This window comes from Ascaphus truei, chromosome 9 (genome assembly GCF_040206685.1).
Source record: "Ascaphus truei isolate aAscTru1 chromosome 9, aAscTru1.hap1, whole genome shotgun sequence".
Taxonomy (NCBI): domain Eukaryota; kingdom Metazoa; phylum Chordata; class Amphibia; order Anura; family Ascaphidae; genus Ascaphus; species Ascaphus truei.
This window is the reverse complement of record NC_134491.1, coordinates 22,736,112-22,755,829: the sequence shown is the minus strand read 5'-3', so window position 1 is coordinate 22,755,829 and position 19,718 is coordinate 22,736,112. Positions and strand designations below refer to the sequence as shown.

General features: G+C 45.1%; 2 protein-coding genes across 2 annotated transcripts in view; one reads left to right on the top strand and one right to left on the bottom strand.

The window, feature by feature from the left end:
- TXNDC16 (thioredoxin domain containing 16) overlaps positions 1 to 5,438 on the bottom strand; it is a 43,109-nt gene extending 37,671 nt beyond the window's left edge. Inside the window, exon 1 of the mRNA XM_075613784.1 lies at positions 5,257 to 5,438. Coding sequence (XP_075469899.1) covers positions 5,257 to 5,296 — 40 coding nt within the window. The 5' untranslated portion in view covers positions 5,297 to 5,438. The remainder of the gene's footprint in view (positions 1 to 5,256) is intronic.
- Positions 5,439 to 5,735: 297 nt separating this feature from the next.
- On the top strand, positions 5,736 to 19,208 carry GPR137C (G protein-coupled receptor 137C). The gene is made up of 7 exons (XM_075613785.1): positions 5,736 to 6,528; positions 8,633 to 8,676; positions 12,586 to 12,814; positions 13,389 to 13,538; positions 14,765 to 14,890; positions 15,055 to 15,179; positions 15,734 to 19,208. Exons 1-7 carry the CDS (start codon positions 6,220 to 6,222, stop codon positions 15,882 to 15,884), a joined length of 1,134 nt encoding a protein of 377 aa, XP_075469900.1. The 5' UTR covers positions 5,736 to 6,219; the 3' UTR covers positions 15,885 to 19,208.
- Positions 19,209 to 19,718: the final 510 nt, after the last annotated feature.

Sequence of the window (19,718 nt, the reverse complement as noted above, 5' to 3'; positions counted from 1 at the left end):
AGATGCATGTTATTCCCCCACATCTTTTGTCCTATGTTAATGCAGTATATACCTATTAGTGTGTGTACAGTATATGTGTGTCTGTGGGGGTGTAATATTCACGAATGTGTTGCGGCTCTCGGAATATTTTGGAGAATTTTTTTTTATAAAATGGCTCTATTTCCTTGAGAGGTTGCAGACCCCTGCACAAGACTGTAACCTTTCAGGACAGCGGCCCTTCTTTCCCCATTTAATCGCATGTCTGCTACTCAGTGTTGTACATGTAGATTTCAGTTTTAACCCTTTACAACCAGACGGGCCAGTAATGCTTTGCAATCTGTTACAAGCCCACCTACCAACAGATAGGGTTAACCCAGGGATTGACAACTCCAGTCCTCAAGAGCCACCAACAGATTGAGCCAACTGTGCTGAAGCAGGGATGTCCTTAAAACCTGATGGTTTCCCTAGAGAACTGCAGTTGGCCACCCCTGGGTTAACCTGTATGCATGATCCTACAGTAAAGCACTGGGACCACGCTGGCACAACGATATCAACTTAATGTCAAAATGAGCCCCAACAATAGCAGTATCTGTTGTATAGTTTATTACAGTTGCTGGTATGCTTGTGAGGCTAAGTGGGACTATTGTACAGTATAAACATTTAGACATTAACAGTCTATTTACCCGACAGACAGCTTATAACCTCCATCTCCCTTATTTAGCCAGCAATGATTTTCCAACAGATTATTAGGCATAAACTGTTTCGGGTTAGGGTTAGGCTGGCATATTAGGGCAAGGCAGGCATATTGGGGTCAGAGTTAAAATGGCATATATGGGTAAGGCGAACATATTAGGGTTACTTAAAATAACTTACTAGGGTAAGGCTGCCGTATTAGCGTAAAGTTTAATTAAGATGGCATATTTGGGTTAGGATGTCATTCACGATAGGGTAAGGGTTAGGCTGGCATATTAGGATTAAAATGACATATTAGGGTAAAGTTTAATTAAGGTGGCATATTAGGGTTAGGCTGGCATATTCAGGATAGGGTAAGGGTTAGGCTGGCATATTTAGAATAGGTTAAGGGTTAAGATGGCATATTAGGGTTAGGCTGGCATATTTAGAATAGGTTAAGGGTTAAGATGGCATATTAGGGATAGGGTAATGGTTAAGATGAGTGAAACAAAGATAAAGCACAACAAATATAGCGATAAAGGCAAGCTGCTGTCTGAACACCAGTGGTTTCCCCGAACCGCAACTATAACAGAACTCAACCAAAAAGTGCTCGTGGTGCAAAGTGACCGTAAATAAACAATAACATGTGCAAATAAACCCAGTGATTAATAAACACTGAAAACACATATACTGTTCTCCATATATAGATCCTCTGGTTCATAGGCGCCTTGATGACCTCATATGTAGAAAGAGACACAAATGCAGAGGGTATAGTGCATTAACTTTTACTGAAGGTGACAAACACAGAGGGGAAAGGAATAAATCTCACACTCTCCCCGCTGGTATAAATCGCAAGAAGTGACTTTGGGCGCACTTCAACCCTCCTCCCGAACTCGCTGCTCGGCGTGCACAAAACCACATGTGCCGGTCTCCTCCGTCAGCGTCTCTCACCCGCGACTGGTGCCTCCCGTCTGTTAGAAGCGCAACAGCCGCCTCAGCAATCTCAGCCAATCAGGATCTCACCGGGACTGATACAGGGTTGGTACGGTGGCCTCAAACAGTCACATAGGCCCAACGCATTTCATCATGTGACTTCGTCTGGGGTCTTGCATATTGCTCTCAATGGTACACCTTCAGGCTGTTCTATAGAGTGTGCGGCCGTGCGTGCACGTGCCGCACGCTTTTTGTGTGTATGCTGAGCTGTGAGAAGGTACTGTGTGTGTATGTATGTGTAATTTATTATTATTAAAAAACAAAAAACACTTTGGTAAAAATAAAATCTTTATTAACATTGTGCAGACACGTGCAGACACACATTTCAGCGCCAGTAGCGGCGCAAAACGATTTTCCCCGCTGTCGGCCGGATGCACGCTCACAGCCAATTTTAAGTGCCGCGCGGGCACGACGTAGCGCACGCGGCCACTATATAACAGCCCTTATATACTGAGCTGGCTATCATAAAAAAACAATTTGATTATTGGCAGTAGCATTGTGATTGGATTAGGTTGAATTGAATCAGCTATGTTGGTTTTTTATGATAGCCAGCTCAGTATATTAGGTGTACCATTGAGATCAATATGTATGACCCCAGACGAAGTCACATGACGAAACGCGTTGGGCCTTTGTGACTGTTTGAGGCCACCATACCAACCCTGTATCACTCCCGGTGAGACCCCGATTGGCTGAGACTGCTGAGGCGGTTGTTGCGCGTCTAACAGGAGGCTCCAGTCGCGGGTGAGAGACGCTGACGGAGGAGACCGGCACATGTGGTTTTGGGCACGCCGAGCAGCGAGTTCGGGAGGAGGGTTGAAGTGCGCCCAAAGTCACTTCTTGCAATTATACCAGCGGGGAGAGTGTGAGATTTATTCCTTTCCCCTCTGTGTTTGTCACCTTCAGTAAATGTTAATGCACTATACCCTCTGCATTTGTGTCTTTTTCTGCATATGAGATCACCAAGGAGCCTATGAACCAGAGGATCTACATATGGAGTAACAGTATACAGGCATACCCCGCATTAACATACGCAATGGGACCGGAGCATGTATGTAAAGCGAAAATGTACTTAAAGTGAAGCACTACCCTTTTTCCCACTTATCGATGCATGTAGTGTACTGCAATCTTCATATACGTGCAGAACTGATGTAAATAACGCATTTGTAACAGGCTCTATAGTCTCCCCGCTTGCGCACAGCTACGGTACAGGTAGGGAGCCGGTATTGCTGTTCAGGACGTGCTGACCGGCGCATGCGTGAGCTGCCGTTTGCCTATTGGGCGATATGTACTTACTCGTGAGTGTACTTAAAGTGAGTGTGTCCTTAAACCGGGGTATGCCTGTATGTGTTTTCAGTGTTTATTAATCACTGGGTTTATTTGCACATGTTATTGTTTATTTATGGTCACTTTGCACCACAAGCACTTTTTGGTTGAGAAAGGGTTAAGATGGCATATTAGGGATAGGGTTAAAATGGTATATTAGGGTTAGGCTAAACAAATCCCTTATTTATCCAGCTGTCGGCTAAATTAAAGTTGAACATTGGGCTCCTATACCTGGCTCGCCGGATACATCGCGTCTGTGTATATGAGATTATGTATACAACAAAAATGGCACAGATAAATTCGGCAATAATTAACCATTTCGCTGCCAGGGGAGAGGTTGGCAGGGGAGGGGGAGGTATGTGTGATGGTTACCACGTCACTGCCAGGGGATGGGGGGGGGGGGGGGGTATGTGTGCCGGTTACCATGTCTCTGACAGTGGAGGGGGGAGGGATGTGTGCCGGTTACCATGTCCCTGCCAGGGGAGGGGGGAGGGATGTGTGCCGGTTACCATGTCTCTGCCAGGGGAGGGATGTGTGCAGGTTACCATGTCCCTGCCAGGGGAGGGATGAGGTATGTGTGCCGGTTACCATGTCTCTGCCAGGGGAGGAGGGAGGGGTGTGTGCCGGTTACCATGTCCCTGCCAGGGGAGGGGGGAGGTATGTGTGCCGGTTACCATGTCTCTGCCAGGGGAGGGATGTGTGCCGGTTACCATGTCTCTGCCAGGGGAGGGATGTGTACTGGTTACCATGTCCCTGCCAGGGGAGGGGGGAGGGATGTGTGCCGGTTACCATGTCCCTGCCAGGGGAGGGGGGAGGGATGTGTGCCGGTTACCATGTCTCTGCCAGGGGAGGGGGGAGGGATGTGTGCCGGTTACCATGTCCCTGCCAGGGGAGGGGGGAGGGATGTGTGCCGGTTACCATGTCCCTGCCAGGGGAGGGGGGAGGGATGTGTGCCGGTTACCATGTCTCTGCCAGGGGAGGGGGGAGGGATGTGTGCCGGTTACCATGTCTCTGCCAGGGGAGGGGGGAGGGATGTGTGCCGGTTACCATGTCTCTGCCAGGGGAGGGGGGAGGGATGTGTGCCGGTTACCATGTCCCTGCCAGGGGAGGGGCGAGGGATGTGTGCCGGTTACCATGTCCCTGCCAGGGAAGGTGGGAGGGATGTGTGCCGGTTACCATGTCTCTGCCAGGGGAGGTGGGAGGGATGTGTGCCGGTTACCATGTCTCTGCCAGGGGAGGGGGGAGGGATGTGTGCCGGTTACCATGTCTCTGCCAGGGGAGGGGGGAGGGATGTGTGCCGGTTACCATGTCCCTGCCAGTGGAGGCTGGAGGGATGTGTGCCGGTTACCATGTCTCTGCCAGGGGAGGGGGGAGGGATGTGTGCCGGTTACCATGTCTCTGCCAGGGGAGGGGGGAGGGATGTGTGCCGGTTACCATGTCCCTGCCAGGGAAGGTGGGAGGGATGTGTGCCGGTTACCATGTCTCTGCCAGGGGAGGGGGGAGGGATGTGTGCCGGTTACCATGTCTCTGCCAGGGGAGGGGGGAGGGATGTGTGCCGGTTACCATGTCTCTGCCAGGGGAGGGGGGAGGGATGTGTGCCGGTTACCATGTCCCTGCCAGGGAAGGTGGGAGGGATGTGTGCCGGTTACCATGTCTCTGCCAGGGGAGGAGGGAGGGATGTGTGCCGGTTACCATGTCTCTGCCAGGGGAGGGGGAGGGATGTGTGCCTGTTACCATGTCTCTGCCAGGGGAGGGGGGAGGGATGTGTGCCGGTTACCATGTCCCTGCCAGGGGAGGGGGGAGGGATGTGTGCCGGTTACCATGTCTCTGCCAGGGGAGGGGGGAGGGATGTGTGCCGGTTACCATGTCTCTGCCAGGGAAGGTGGGAGGGATGTGTGCCGGTTACCATGTCTCTGCCAGGGGAGGGGGGAGGGATGTGTGCCGGTTACCATGTCTCTGCCAGGGGAGGGGGGAGGGATGTGTGCCGGTTACCATGTCCATGCCAGGGAGGGGGGAGGGATGTGTGCCGGTTACCATGTCTCTGCCAGGGAAGGTGGGAGGGATGCGTGCCGGTTACCATGTCTCTGCCAGGGGAGGGGGGAGGGATGTGTGCCGGTTACCATGTCTCTGCCAGGGGAGGGGGGAGGGATGTGTGCCGGTTACCATGTCCATGCCAGGGAGGGTGGGAGGGATGTGTGCCGGTTACCATGTCTCTGCCAGGGAAGGGATGTGTGCCGGTTACCATGTCTCTGCTATGGGAGGGGGGAGGTATGTGTGCCGGTCACTCACTGTGCCATCTTCCTTTGTATAGGCGGCATGTCTCCTGCATGCAGCCGGCACTGCTTGCAATACCCCCTTTCCTCCGACTACAATGCCGTGTCCCGTCTCGCCGCGGCCACAACGCCGCAAGTGGCGTGACAGCCGCACGCGCGCAGGCGGGGGGGTAACCCCCGCCCCCTTTCCTCGCTCATCTCCAACCTCGGTCCGCGTGCTCAACCGCAGCCAATCAGAGCACAGGGATGGACAGCAGGAGGCGGTCTCTTAGCCGAGACAAAGAAGTGACAGGCATCTGATCTCTCCAATGGGATCAACCCGTTGGCTGCCGGGGGGTTGAGCGTCCCTCTAAGCCAATCAATGGGCGGGAGGATCACGGATGTGAGGGACGGGAGGAGGGGGGAGGGGCGGTCTCTACAATTGACAGTAGCTGCGGCCTACGGGAGGGCGGGAACGCAGAGGGGGCGGGCTAAGCCGGGCCAATCAGCGGGCTCGGCGAGGAGTGGCGAGCGCCTCAAATGGTTTGGCTCAGCTGATCCCTCTTCCAGCGGAGTTGTTTTGAACAGATAGAACTGCAGGAGGAGAGAGGGAGAGGAGGGAGAGAGTGTGAGCAGGAGGAGAGAGGGAGAGGAGGGACAGAGTGTGAGCAGGAGGAGAGAGGGAGAGAGTGTGAGCAGGAGGCGAGAGGTAGAGAAGGGACAGAGCAGGAGAGAGTGTGAGAGGAGAAGGGACAGAGTGTGAGGGGGAGGAGAGGCGAGCTCCCCTTTGTTACTATCTGATGAGCAGCCGCCTCCGCAGCTTTTAAAGTGTCTTTTTCTTTCTTTGTAATTGCCCCAGGGGCAGGCCGCTCAGCATCACCCCCCCCCCCCCCCTTTCCAATGCTAATACCCATGCTGTTATTTACCTGAGGCATTTCCCCCCCCCCCCCCTATTTCTCTGCTCCCCCCCACATCTTATACCCCCAGTCCAGGGCAGATAATGCCACCTTGGTCAGTGGGGCTGGGACTCACGGTGGTGTACACGGTGCTGTACTCTTCCCTCTTCTTCCTCATCTACCTGCAGCTCTGGCTGCTTTTACATTACAAGCAGAAGCGGCTCAGCTACCAGAGTGTGTCCCTGTTTGCCTGCCTCCTCTGGGCCGGGCTCAGGACCGTCCTCTTCTCCTTCTATCTCACACACTGTGCCCAGGCCAGTGACCTCCTGCCCTTCCCCCACTGGGCCCTCTATTCCTCCCCCGTGTGTGTGCAGTTCTGCACTCTGTCTGTGCTTAACCTTTATTTTTCACAGGTAAGTTGTGGGGGGCGGGGTTCTCCTTTTTTCCTCCTTTTTGCAGCATGCAGCTCAGTGACATCAGTTTTAACCACTTGGGGTACCTACAATTTTCTCTTGCCTCAGCGTGAGGAGGCTTATTACTCATTATTACCCACAAACCTGGCTCAGAGGGTGATGTGTAACCACAATGCAGGGGGGCTCAACTCCAGTCCTCAAGAACCCCCACCCCCAGCAGGTCAGGTTTTGCGGCTATCCCAGCTGAAGACTGAGCCACCTGTGCTGAAGCTGGGATATCCTGAAAGCCTGCCCTGTTGGGGGGGGGGGGGGGGTTGTTTAGGACTGGGTTTGATCACCCCTGCTCTATAGCTGTTTGGGGCATCTCCATTGCCTAAGCGTGCCATGGGTATCCCAGATTGTCTTCATTATCTTATCATATGAGATTAGGGGATACAGGTTTGAGCATTTCATAGTTGGGGACAGGTTGGCGTGTTATTTTGTGTTGGGTTTGGGGACTCTGAAGGGGACAGAAGTAACGGAGCCAGTGTTGGCGCAGCTGGACGCGTGCCAGCCATGACATCACCAGCTGGCTCTGTTCTGTGGCTGCGTTTCAGCTCCAGTCTGCTTCCTCTTATTGTATCAGCCACCGCTCTGCAAGCTGCCCGGGTGCAGATCTGTCCAGGGATCATCCCCAAAATTATTATTCATTGAATACAGAGGCCACACGTCACTTCTTGTCCCTCTCAGCAGAAGCCTTTGACAAAGCCTTTATTTGCTGTTGAAAATGGGCCATTTCACAATTTAGGACCATGGTGTATAATTGAATAATTTATTTTGTTAATATGAGAGCCAAACATTGTAACATTCTTGGGGGTGCTAATGCATGACAAGTACCAAATCTAAATAGTGATCCATCTGCACCTTGTAGGGATAAGTCTATACCAGGGGTGGCCAACTCCAGTCCTCGATGGCCACCAACAGGTCAGGTGTTCAGGATATCCCTGCTTCAGCACAGGTGGCTCAAGGGCCCCCATCAGATCAGGTTATAAAGATATCACTGCTTCAGCACAGGGGGCTCAGTCTTTGAAAACTGCCTGAGCCATTGAGTGAGCCACCTGTGCTTAAGCAGGGATATCCTTAACCTGACCTGTTGGTGGCCCTTGAGGACTGGAGTTTGCCGCCCTTGGGCAACAGTCTGCACCCATACTTCTAAATCATTCCCCAATGTTGGGCACATTTTGCTAAATCTGTGTAAAAAATGACACCATACACTTGTATGAGGCTTTTGCCACCTTCATGTATATTTTTTATGGTTATAGTGGTAGCCATCCTGGTTATCTTTGCTTGCCTACAAATGGTTGCAGTGAACATTTAAATTAAAGGAGTATTGCATTAATTACCTGAACAAAATGGGGATGACCTGTTATGACACTCATGAGGTCTCCTGGGTTTTGTCTTGTCATTAAATTGTAGGAACACTCAAAGGTCCTTTTACATGATGGGACCAAAGTGTACTAATTGCAATAGCATGTCGAGCAGGCCAGTGGGGCCTGTAACACACGTCCTGTTCTCCAGAAATACCTAAACACATCTCTATTAGAAATCTACATGCATTGAGGGGTGGGGGGAAAAAATCCTCCTTTTTGGGTTAAGTAAGCACATTGCTTAAGCTACAGGCCAGTGTCTACAGCAAGCACGCACAACTCCATTCCTCGAGGGCTGCAAACAGGCCAGGTTTTCAGGATATCCCTACTTCAGCACAGGTGGCTCAGTCATTCTGAGCCACTAATTGAGCCAGCTGTGCTGAAGTAGAGATCCTGAAAACCTGGCTTGTTTGCGGCCCTCGAGGACTGGAGAAGTGCAGGCCTGGTCTACAGCAATAAGTATAAAGAAATGCTTTACAGCAACATGAGGCATATAGCCACCGGCTGTAAAAATAAATTTGTGTATTGAATGAAGGATGATGAGTAATATTAGAGATATAGATATCTATCTATCAATGACTGTAAAAAAAAAAAAAAAAGGTTTGCACTAAAGTAGTTTAATAAATGTAATAGGAAGTTTGCTTGGTATATATGAGCCAAGTTAAATAATTGACTGCACTTATTTATTTTTCCCTCAGGTTATTTTTAAAGCCAAGTGTTCCCCTGAATTCAACAAATACAAGTAAGTTCTTGAATACACCATCGGGTTAAGCAGGGTGCTGACTTTCTGCAGAACAGTTGAAGCTTGATGTGCAGTGCTGTGCAACCCTCGGGCCCACACCTGCAGAAGGGTGCTAAGCTTGGGAGTGAGGGTGTGCTGAAACTTTGCTCCCTTTTGTGTGTGTGTGTGTGTGTGTGGGTCTGCCTGTGCAAGGAGGGTTGGAATTGGTAAAAGTTGTTGACCTAGCATGATCGCTACACTTTCAAATCAGATATGTTTTGGTGTATTCAATTAAAATGTTAAAATGCAGGGGGTGACAATGGGGTCTGCAGCTCCTACTTTTGGTGGTGTTGTGCTTCTAGGAATGTGTGTTTTATATCGTCCTTCTAGAGGCAAGCTATTAACCACTTTGAGTACTGGGGAAAAGGCGATTTTAAATGCGCTCTTTTGACATTTCAAAATCTTACTTAATGAGTTTTATGTTTTCTTAACTCGGAACTATGATTAAATAGGTACTTAATGAGTTTTTCAATAGCGAGATCATATTCCAAGCCAGGAAGAGCATTGTGAGTTTTTGCCAAAAATGCATTTAATGAGTTTTGACTAACGATGATACTTCCTATAATTTATAGGTGCAATGCCACATAGTCAGGCAGTTGAATTTCTGAGGGGCTTCTGAATGTTTGTCAATTAAGTGGTTTCTTTCCCCTTATCCCACCCGGTCTGTATCAAGAGCCAATAAAGATAAGGCGAGGGGAAGCATGTCTGCATGAGCACTTGCTGAGCACAAGGGGACATCGCACCAAAATTAGCAGCTGCAGGATATCAAACCCCTCCCAAGATTAACTTTAAAAATAACAAAAATTAATGAATTAAAAATACTTATAGGATTTATTTCTGTTCATACAGAAATTGACTAATAAAGATCCATGGACTTTGTTACTGGGTATGCCTCCCTCAAGTTGAAATCCATATAAATCTGAAATATATATTGATTTAATGTCTTCACTGCTTCCCAGATGTAATGGCGAGATCAGTGCTTTTTCAACCAGGGTTCTTAGAAGCCCTTGTGTTCCCCCCACCCCCCCCCCCCCAGTCATCCTTAAAGGGTTCCCCACAATCTGAAAATTGTACCAAATACAGAAGAATTTACAATGCATCTGATCTCAGACGCGCTATTAGAGAGGCTTGGGGTTCCTTGCAATGCATCTGATCTCAGGCGCGCTATTAGAGAGGGTTGGGGTTCCTTACAATGCAACTGATCTCAGACGCGTTATTAGAGAGGGTTGGGGTTCCTTACAATGCATCTGATCTCAGACGCGTTATTAGAGAGGGTTGTGGTTCTGCAGAATGTCATAGTTTCTTAACCAAAAATAGTTGGATACCACTGAGCTAGTCATCTCTCCATTTAAAACGAAATCACCTTGTACCAGGAGGGAAGATGAGTCAGCGGGCACTACGGTGCAGGAATTACTCCAAGAGGCTGGACTGTACTGTCAAAAAATCCTTTATTCAAACATGGTTAAAAATTGAGAGGAGGGAAGAAGAGCCCCTGCACCTCTAACGCGTTTCACTCGTACTCGAGCTTTCTCAAAGAGAAAGCTCGAGTACGAGTGAAACGCGTTAGAGGTGCAGGGGCTTTTCTTCCCTCCTCTCAATTTTTAACCATGTTTGAATAAAGGATTTTTTGACAGTACAGTCCAGCCTCTTGGAGTAATTCCTGCACCGTAGTGCCCGCTGACTCATCTTCCCTCCTGGTACAAGGTGATTTCGTTCTACATATACCCAGCTGGAGCACACTTACCCGGTCACAAACAAAGACATACGTGAGTACAAAATGCTTTAAAGTGAGCTGCCCCAATACCATTGGTACATAGTGTTTTGGGTGCATCTTAGAGGTTTAGGAAGGGTCCAAGGACATCTCCCTAACAACTCTTTTTGCCCCTGCCAAACCATGGTTCACCTAGGGGTTAACGCCTAAGCTCCAAGCATGTACAATGGACATTATGTGTTCCGGTTTCAAGCAGTGAACTCAATAATATATTTCTTTTGAATTCAAAGGTATATGCTCTGTAGCACTGGTTACTCTTTGGGGTTCACCCCAATATTTTATCTCTCCATTTAAAGTGGTTTGAAGTCAAACTTCCTTTATGCAAATGGTAAAAATTAACAGGTTTCATGAACGACACATTGGTAGCTTCTTGGAACCTTTTTTATTGAAGCTTATAAAAAAAAATTTTTATTATTTTATTTTTTTTAATTATTATTATTAAACATCAAATGGCCATTTCTTATAATACGATGAATACAAAAGTTAATGTACAAACCTTCTCCTATATACTATAAAATGCAAAAACAAGCCCAAAGTAATCACAAAGGTGGATATAATATATGTGACAAGTGCTAATAATACCCAGTGTACATGGTATATTAAAACAAGTGATTATTGGCTGAAATAAAGTGGAAGGGGGGGGGGGGGGTGAGATACCACTTGGTATACAAACCACCTTGGAGAAGATGCAGCTTTTTCAAAGGACATTTCCCAACATTCACAATACAGAGCAGCAAAAATCCAAAGCGCATACCTGACTCCAGCCAGGAACATGTAAAAATAGACAATAGTACAGCACGGCTAAATCAAGATGTGAAATGATCCAACACAATATTTATTCCCCACTCACGTGATGAGAGAAATTGTGTCTTTCCCACAATTGTGAACTCCACAAGTTTGTGTTGTGCTCTCTGATAAATTGTGGGCTCAAGTAGTAGTATATAGATATACTGTATGGTGTGACGACCAGTCCTATAGTCCACCCCCTGCTTCCTCCCACTCTTCCCCTTGATGTTTTTAATTTATTTGTGTGTTCTGTATCTCTCCCTGATACTTATCCCATTTATTCCTGTTACCTTTTTGTTATTATGCTATAAGGAAAAATGGTAATTTTAAGAGTATACATAAATTGCTTTTTAGATTTGGGTAAACTGGGTATGAATTAAACCAGATGAGTCCCCTTAAAGCAGCAGAACGTGGGGAGGTTTGTTAGTTGGGAAGCAGGAGTCTCCGGGGTTGAACCCCATTAATTTCAGTTCTGGGGACCCTTTGCTCCGAGAGACCTCTGTAGCATCTCCGTAGGTTTAAAGCTCCCAGTCACACAGGTCAATAGGAAGATGCAAGGGATGACATCATGGCTTCTTAATGGCCTGCGTGACACAGGAGCTTTAAATCCGCCATTTCCATAACCCCGCCCAGCCAGAGCTGCTACCGGCACGCCCTATGGAGACAAGTATCTCAGGAAGCGGGGCTTCTCGGAGCTGAAATTAACGCAGTTCAGCTCTGGAGACCCCTTCAAACCTATAATGCTAAAAGCATGGGTGCTGCTTTAAACATGTTACTGATGTAATACAGAGGTGTCATTTGTCCATTTGCAACAACCCTAGACCACCAATAGCATTTTGTGGTTTTCTAATGTAACTTGACAGCAGCTGTTAATCCCTGGGAATGTGCATGTATTATATGGACAGTTTCTGCTACTTCCAGAAAAACTTATGCTCTTATTCCGTCTGGTCACAAGCTGTTGCTGTATGGATAACAATATCTTGTATTCATTTAAAAGATGTCTCAAACCATGCGTTGATGGCTTCTTCTTATATTGGGGGGGAGGGGAGCGGGGAATAGTTGCTGGTGTGTTCGAGCTAATATTGAGGCAAACATCTGTAATTATAGCAAATGCAAAATCTCTAGATGGTAAAAGAATTGGATCCTGCATATTAACATTTTATACATTGTGTTCTCTTGTATAGTGGCATATAATTTATAGAGCCGTCCTAATTATGAAACACTGTTTTAAATAAGTACAAGGTATATTATTGCTTGCCATTGTTACCAGGGGTACATACGCTACTTATCACTGCATATTTGTTTCCACCTAGGACTCCTTTGCACCTGGGATTCTTACTGGCGAGCCTTCTTTTTCTAGCAGTGAACTTGTCCTGTGTGGTGGTTGCTCATGGCGACGTGCCCGAAGATCATCTCCGATGGATCACAATGGCTAGAGTGCTGGTTAATGATGGCCTTTTTGTAGCTTGTTCCTTTTCACTGGCTGCTAGCATCTTCAAAATTGCAAAAATGTCCTCTGCGAATGTCTACCTAGAATCTAAGGTAAATGATATTCCCGTGGTGGTGCTCCGTACGTAGACGAGCTCATTACAGGTTAGGGTTTAGTTGAACTTCTTTTTGCCCTCAATAGAGTTTTCTACCATTTCTACCTTGACTGTTTCTCTAGGTCAGGGGGAGGCCAACTCCTGCCCTCAAAGGCCACCAACAGGTCAGGTTAAGGAAATCCCTGCTTCAGCACAGGTGGCACACATGCGTGAGCCACCTGTGCTTAATCGAGGCTTTCCCCAATACCTAGCCTGTTGGTGGCCCTTGAGGACTGGAGTTGGCCGCCCCTGCTCTGGGTTATATACCAAACCAGTTATTCTTTACCCAATAAACTAACTACCTTTTTGGTCTCACTATATGTTGGACCATACTGTAATCTGGACGTGTGACAAATGCTTCTGGTTTGAAATGTACTGCCCTGCAGTTATGGTCAACTTGGTTCGTCTAATATGGTAGCCAAGGTGACAATTTTAACACCATAGCTCCCTAAAGTTGTATATTTAGGGGGGGCAGGGGTTTAAGTGTTGGCATGTTGTATACATTGTGCTCAAGTGTGTTTGTTTTGGTTTAGGGCACATCTGGGCGCCAGGCAGTTGCAATTGGTTCAATAATCATCTTACTCTATACTTCGAGGGCTTGCTATGACCTGGTGTTAGTTGCTATATCACCAGAAAACAACCCAAGTCCATTTAACTATGGCTGGCATGATGTGCCTGACCGTGTAAGTACTAAAACGGTTGGTAAACTTGCCTCTGTATTTTACTGTAAGACTTTTGTATTGCCACTTTAAAGGTTTCTTCTCTTTCATAAGCCTATGCTAAAATAAGTGTCTTAATTCCTATCTTTCTAGTACAGTATGTGACTGTAGTATGGTCCATTCACTAGTCTAGATGTCTATATAATAACGTACAAACTCCCCTCATGCATTGTGCACATGAATAAATAATTCATGTGTTTATGATGTACTGACCATATAAAGTCAAACCCATTTTGAATGGGTTTAGTAGGTTGTGTGGGGTTTCTTCCCCCCCGCCCCACTTACAATGCATTTCTTGAGCCAAAATGTTTAGGTATCTGGGATATAGGTTATCGATCTGAAGGAGCAGCTCTGTGAGTAAAGGCTCAGTCTAAAAACATTGTAAATTGTGCCTTGGGCAAGTTACTTTGTCTCCCAGTGCCTCAGGCACCAACATCATACACTCTAAGTTTGACGGGGCAGAGACCTGTGCCTGCAAAAATGATGTGCTGTGTACATTGTCGGTGCTGTACAAGAGAGAAACCTATTATCTAGGTTGCTCCAAGCAAAGGGCATCGTTTAAACTCCTCACTAAGGTATGCCAGGTGCTCCATGACACGACCCCTTTACTTTGAAAGAAAATGTAAGTTCCACAGACCCACCTCAAATCTACAATCCCAAAACCTTCAACTTCTTAAAGAACCCCAGATTCAAATGCACTAGTCGAGCTGGTCATGCATAGGGACCCAGGGAATGGGATGCCCTCCCCATATCCATCAGAAACAGACAACCCCACTTTCCGGTAACTGCTCTAGACTTGGCTCTTGGAAATCGTCTTTCCGAACCCAGATTTGATTCTTTGCTCCACCTTTTTTGGTGTTTTTTTTAAAAGGCGCATAGTAGCAGGGTTTGCTCTGTCTACGCTATACAAGACACTGGGATTGTGGGAAGTGCAGACTGCATAAGCCTTTCCTCCTCTCAAACTGATAAGGGGAGACTCTCTCACAGCACTGTACTGTCCCAAAAGCATTGTAATAAGCAGCTCGTGGCTGGAAAAGACTAGAAGGAAGTGGTGGCATATGAGGGCACCTTTTTATTATTTACTGTATTTATAAACCAATTGCAGGTCTGGTACCTCATTTTATCATCACTAGAATTACTGCCATCACAAATTACGTATGTAACGTGCTTATTTACACTTGTATCTTCAGGATGTTATGAAGGAAATTAACAGTCAAGAGTACCTGCTGTTTGGAATTGTTCTACTATTCTGGGAGCTTTTGCCAACGTGCTTGGTAGTATTTTTTTTTCGTGCACAGAGGTTTAATCAGAATCTGGTGAGTTTGATTATTTTGTCATCTTTCATGGTTTTTGAAAGCTGTTGTGCTTCTTCTTTTTTTCCCTCTTGGAACCTTGACGCATATCCATGTGACTGGTTGTATACATTAGCTTTTACTGTGTATATATAGTAACTTTTTTTTTTTTCCTAATTTTGCTATAGGCTGCAGCTGGTATGGTTAACAGTCAAAGCTTTGGGTCAAGAGCATTCTTTTTTGACAATCCTAGAAGATATGACAGTGATGACGACTTAACAAGACTTGCTGGGCCAAGAGCAGAAGGAGGGAGGTAAGTCTTAGAAGGCCCTGCTATTTCTACCTATCAAGTGAATGCAAAATAGGAATCTTTAGCTATTAGAGCAGGGATGGCCAACTCCAGTCCTCAAGGGCCACCAACAGGTCAGATTTTAAGGATATCCCTACTTCCGCACAGGTGTCGTGGGCTTCAACTGAGCCACTAATTGAGCCACCAGTGCTGAAGCAGGGATATCCTGAAACTGACCTTTGCGGGGGAGTGAGTCTTAAGAACTAGAGTATAGTATCGCTCTCAGCGGTTGATAGTGGAAAAGTATAGTATGAAGGGGACTTATTAACTCCTAGCAAGAATCGCAACTTCTCAATTTTATTTAATGATTAAAACCAATCACATTACCGTAAGTTGCAATAACATTCATAGCTGATGTAAAATATTGCATCAACCTACTATACTTTTTTATTTATTTTTCCCCCATGTTGATGTTTTGTGTCTTTTTACAAAGGCTTGTGGGCTTATTGTATAATTAACAAGATATTCTACTTCACATAGAGTACGATGTGTAAAGGCTGCCTTTTTCTGTTTTCAAGTCTGTCATCCACCCCACAAGCCTCCGGATGGTATGGATCCCTTTGTCCGAGTAGCAGCCGCGCTATTTCCCCACCTCCACAGAATGCGCGTCCAACAGGCACCCCGCTACTCTTCACGTGTGGAAATCTGGGCGCACAAACATTGGCATGATTGTCGCAACTCGCAGGACGAAGGAACTCCCATCTTTTGCAGCTGTCCGTGTGAGACAGTGAGCAGTGTGCGTCAATTTGTTTTTTGTTTAAGTTCAAGCGATGCTGCATTTGCATATACATTCCATGTTTAAGGCAATTAAAATATAACCATGGATCCTGGCAACATCTATAAGATTTTACTAGGGTACGATTTAACTGGGTTTGTCTTAAGTCTAAAGGCAGGTGTTCACTCCTGGACTTCTTCTAAATGGAAGTAGCCCTGCATTTGTGTACCTCTAATGTACTCCGATTGAGAGACTTATGTCAAAAAACATTGGCAAGGACAAATACACGATAGTCACTTGGGCAGTGCAAGAACCTCAACTTCACTGTCTCTATCCCTAATTTGATTCTTAATTTGGGATCCTATTAAAGATCTAATCTTACAAGTGTTGACTGTTTCACGCAGTGAACCAAAACTTCAGTATTACAAAATGTGGCAGGACTAATAAATAAGCTCATGGAGCTGGGTTAGTAAAGCATATGGGTGGGGAAATGTATCTACTTCTGAGGATGGACATTTTGTTTCAATGATAACGGATCTTGTTTAGTCTGAGTCGAGGCGGGCTACAACCGATACAAAAAAATAATCATTAATACATTGATTTAAAAAAAAATAATAGTTTTGAGCAGTAGCAGCTACCTAACTGTTTCCTAAATACTAGTTTACAAGATGCATAAAACGTGTAATTGAGTTAAGGGGTGTTTTTTTTTTTTTTTTTTTTTTTAATGTCTCCGTACAAGCAAGAAAAATACACCACCTTGTAACTTCTGCTTGTTATCTGAAGTTGGTAATGCTCTTATGTATTGCTTCTCCTACTATTGCAATAACATGGATGTCCTTTCCGTGTCCTTTTTATCCCATCTCCCCCCCACCCCACTATATCATCATGTGAATGACACTGGAAACGAACATGTTAACTTTTCAGAAGTTGGAGAGTAAATTGCATAGAGAATTTGCCAGGTTAAATTGAACACAATCTGACAAGTGGTGGATATTTGAAAACAAATTAAAGTAGTTGGTAAATAAGGGTTTTTATTGTTAATACTGCGGCTTTTAAATAGAACAATAAAATTTACTATGAGCTAGCCTGAGTTTAACTTGCGTAAGGGTAATTATTGGGCACAACTGAAGTTATAAGACTAAGCAAACCCCTACAATTAAACATTTAGTTAGACTGTACTAAACAGACTGATCAAGCTTTATATTAACTGTTTACCGAAGGAATTGTACCTGTAAAAACATGTGAAGAGGGTGTGTGAGTGGGCAATGCATTGCAAAGCTAGCCTCTCCAGCATTAAATGTGTATGAGCCCTAAAACATGGCACAGAACAGCTGTTTCACACTTACAATGCAACACTAGGTGTGCATACACAGTAAGAGGGGTTATAGAAAACATGCAGATAGTACTATATTGTCCTTACTGAGTGCCAGGGCTAATGTTTTTGCTAACGACATTGTTTACAATATTTTATAACATTGCACTGAGTCTGTATCTAATGTTATTGGGTGTAGGTTGGGGGGGGGTTTGTATGGTTTTTATCACTCCCATCAAAAAGACCTTAGTCAATAACCGCCATTTGTATTCATTCCCTGTCATGCATTCATATTTAAATGTCATTTTGGCAAATGTAGAGTAACAATAGCTGAACAGAATAGAAATAATGTCCCTTAGATCTCATGCTACAGACTTTGAAAAGCACAATGTAGTTTATGATGCAAAAAAATACATATTCAGGGACAGAAAAAATAGAAACTAGTGCCAACAGTGTTCTTCAAATTGTATTTGGTTTTTGGTTAATGTTTGCACATTTGTGAAAATGGAAACTGTTTTACTTGGTGTTTCTAGTCATTTGTGTATATTGTAGAAAGAATGTGCTGCTTTTGGCTCTTGCCAATATTGCAATTACAATGTTAAGCAGTGAGTGGAGAAATGGAAAATGTGGGATTTGGTGCAAAGCTTAACTCTGTAAATAGTTCCTTAAGAACTACAGCTCACGATGGTGCGAGAGAACACACATGCTTGTCTGGTCGTTGAAGAATGTTTGTTTGAGGCATTAGATCCCCTTTGGGGGAACACCTGATACATTTCAAGATATCATTGCGGCATCTCTGCCTTCAGCAGGAAACACAGTATCATTTCTCATCTTGTTATAAGGTGTAGTCAGACTTTACTAGTAGTTATAAGGATGAATTACAAAGAGCAGGCTGAAATGGTAAACAATTGGAAGGCCTTGCTCAAACTAGAATTGCATGTTGAGCTTTGCCCCCCCCCCCCCCCCCCCCCCATTGTGTAACATGATCTAAAGTAGTTTGAGATGCATTTGTAAGTAGCAAATGAGTTATCATTGCACAACAATTCAATGATAAAGAGCTCTGTTGCAGCAAGAGCTTAAATAAAATGGATCCAGTGATATGTAATACGGTCTCTGTTGAATTGCAGCAGGACTGGTTTTCATCAAGGAGACCTATTTACAATTTCTACTATAAGCACATTATTTAACTGGAACAGGTGTGCACTTTTACACTGCTGCATTTTACCAACAATTTGTTCGTGTTACTCCAACCGCCTAAATGAAAACCTTTGTACAACTACAATTTAAACACGGCATAAGCTTGCACTAGAAAGACCTAGCAAATATGGTCCCAATGTTGCTGTATTGGTGACTTCTTGTTTGATCGTTCCTCTGTTTAGGGCTAGGTTTAGATGAGGGGTGCTCCACTTATTGAAGGGAGCACCGCTGGTTTAGACCATGCCTTAGATTGTTACACCAAGGTCTAGCAAATCTCCCTTCACCAAAGAGTAAAATATTGTAAGTGGTCAATTTTTACTTGTTTTGAAGCACTTTAAAGGTGTACAGAGGATGGGGGAGTTAATACTAAAAAAAAAAATAAGCTATGAGCTAATTTCCCTCTTGCACTGGAGCACTTAATTTCATAGTTCTTCCTTCATACAATTACTAGACTAAGGCAGCGAGTTGTTAATTGATGTATACTGCCAAGGCTAGGATGTACTTTTTTTTAATACCAATGTGGTAGGGAATTTGTTTTAACTGAAAGATAAGCCTAAGGAATAGATTTGTATTGCTGTCAATGTAACAGGTACTTAATGTGTAGAATTGCCTTTCATACTTTGTTTGCATAGTTTAACCAGTGTTTCCTGAGCTACTGTGTAACCAGCTATTCACTGGGTTGAAAATTGTAAAGTGGCAAATGAATGTACCAATATTGTTCACTAAACTGTAAGCACTACCATGTTGAAATAAAGTTATCTGCACTTAAGTGACGTCTGTTCTAATTTCAGCATACACCCAGGGGTTTCTGGACTGAAAGCTTAAGCTTTCTTATTTTCAAATATAAAACAGTGCAAAATCTGATCAACATTCTGGTTATTGATTGGATGGTGTAAGGCAGACAGGCAGAGATATACAAAGAAGAATACATATTAAAACAAACAGCTGTTCCAGTAGGGGTGACTGATTTAGCATAAAAAGAAAACCAATCCTTCCCTGGTCATTTTAAGTGTGATCCAGGATACTAAACAGAACAATTGCATGTTAAGTGTGCTAGTTGTGAATCCATGTTTGTTAATGGGGTTGGCTAATAAAAGAATCCTGAGAGGTCTTACAAGTAATGGATAGATATCAGTAAACAGACTTCTGGTTGATTTTTATTTGGGCAACTTATCCAAGTAACCAAAGCTTAAGCTGGACTGCAGTGTTAGCCGTACTTGTTCAACATGCATTTTGTAATGATGGGTGTTTTGTTACAGAACAAATCAATTAGTGTTGG

Bases quoted from the DNA above. Each gene is read 5' to 3' on its own strand.
- GPR137C (XM_075613785.1), top strand. From the start codon at position 6,220: ATGCCACCTTGGTCAGTGGGGCTGGGACTCACGGTGGTGTACACGGTG. The intron at 12,815-13,388 runs GTAAATGATATT...GTTTTGGTTTAG, and splicing joins ATGTCTACCTAGAATCTAAG to GGCACATCTGGGCGCCAGGC. The intron at 14,891-15,054 runs GTGAGTTTGATT...ATTTTGCTATAG, and splicing joins AGAGGTTTAATCAGAATCTG to GCTGCAGCTGGTATGGTTAA.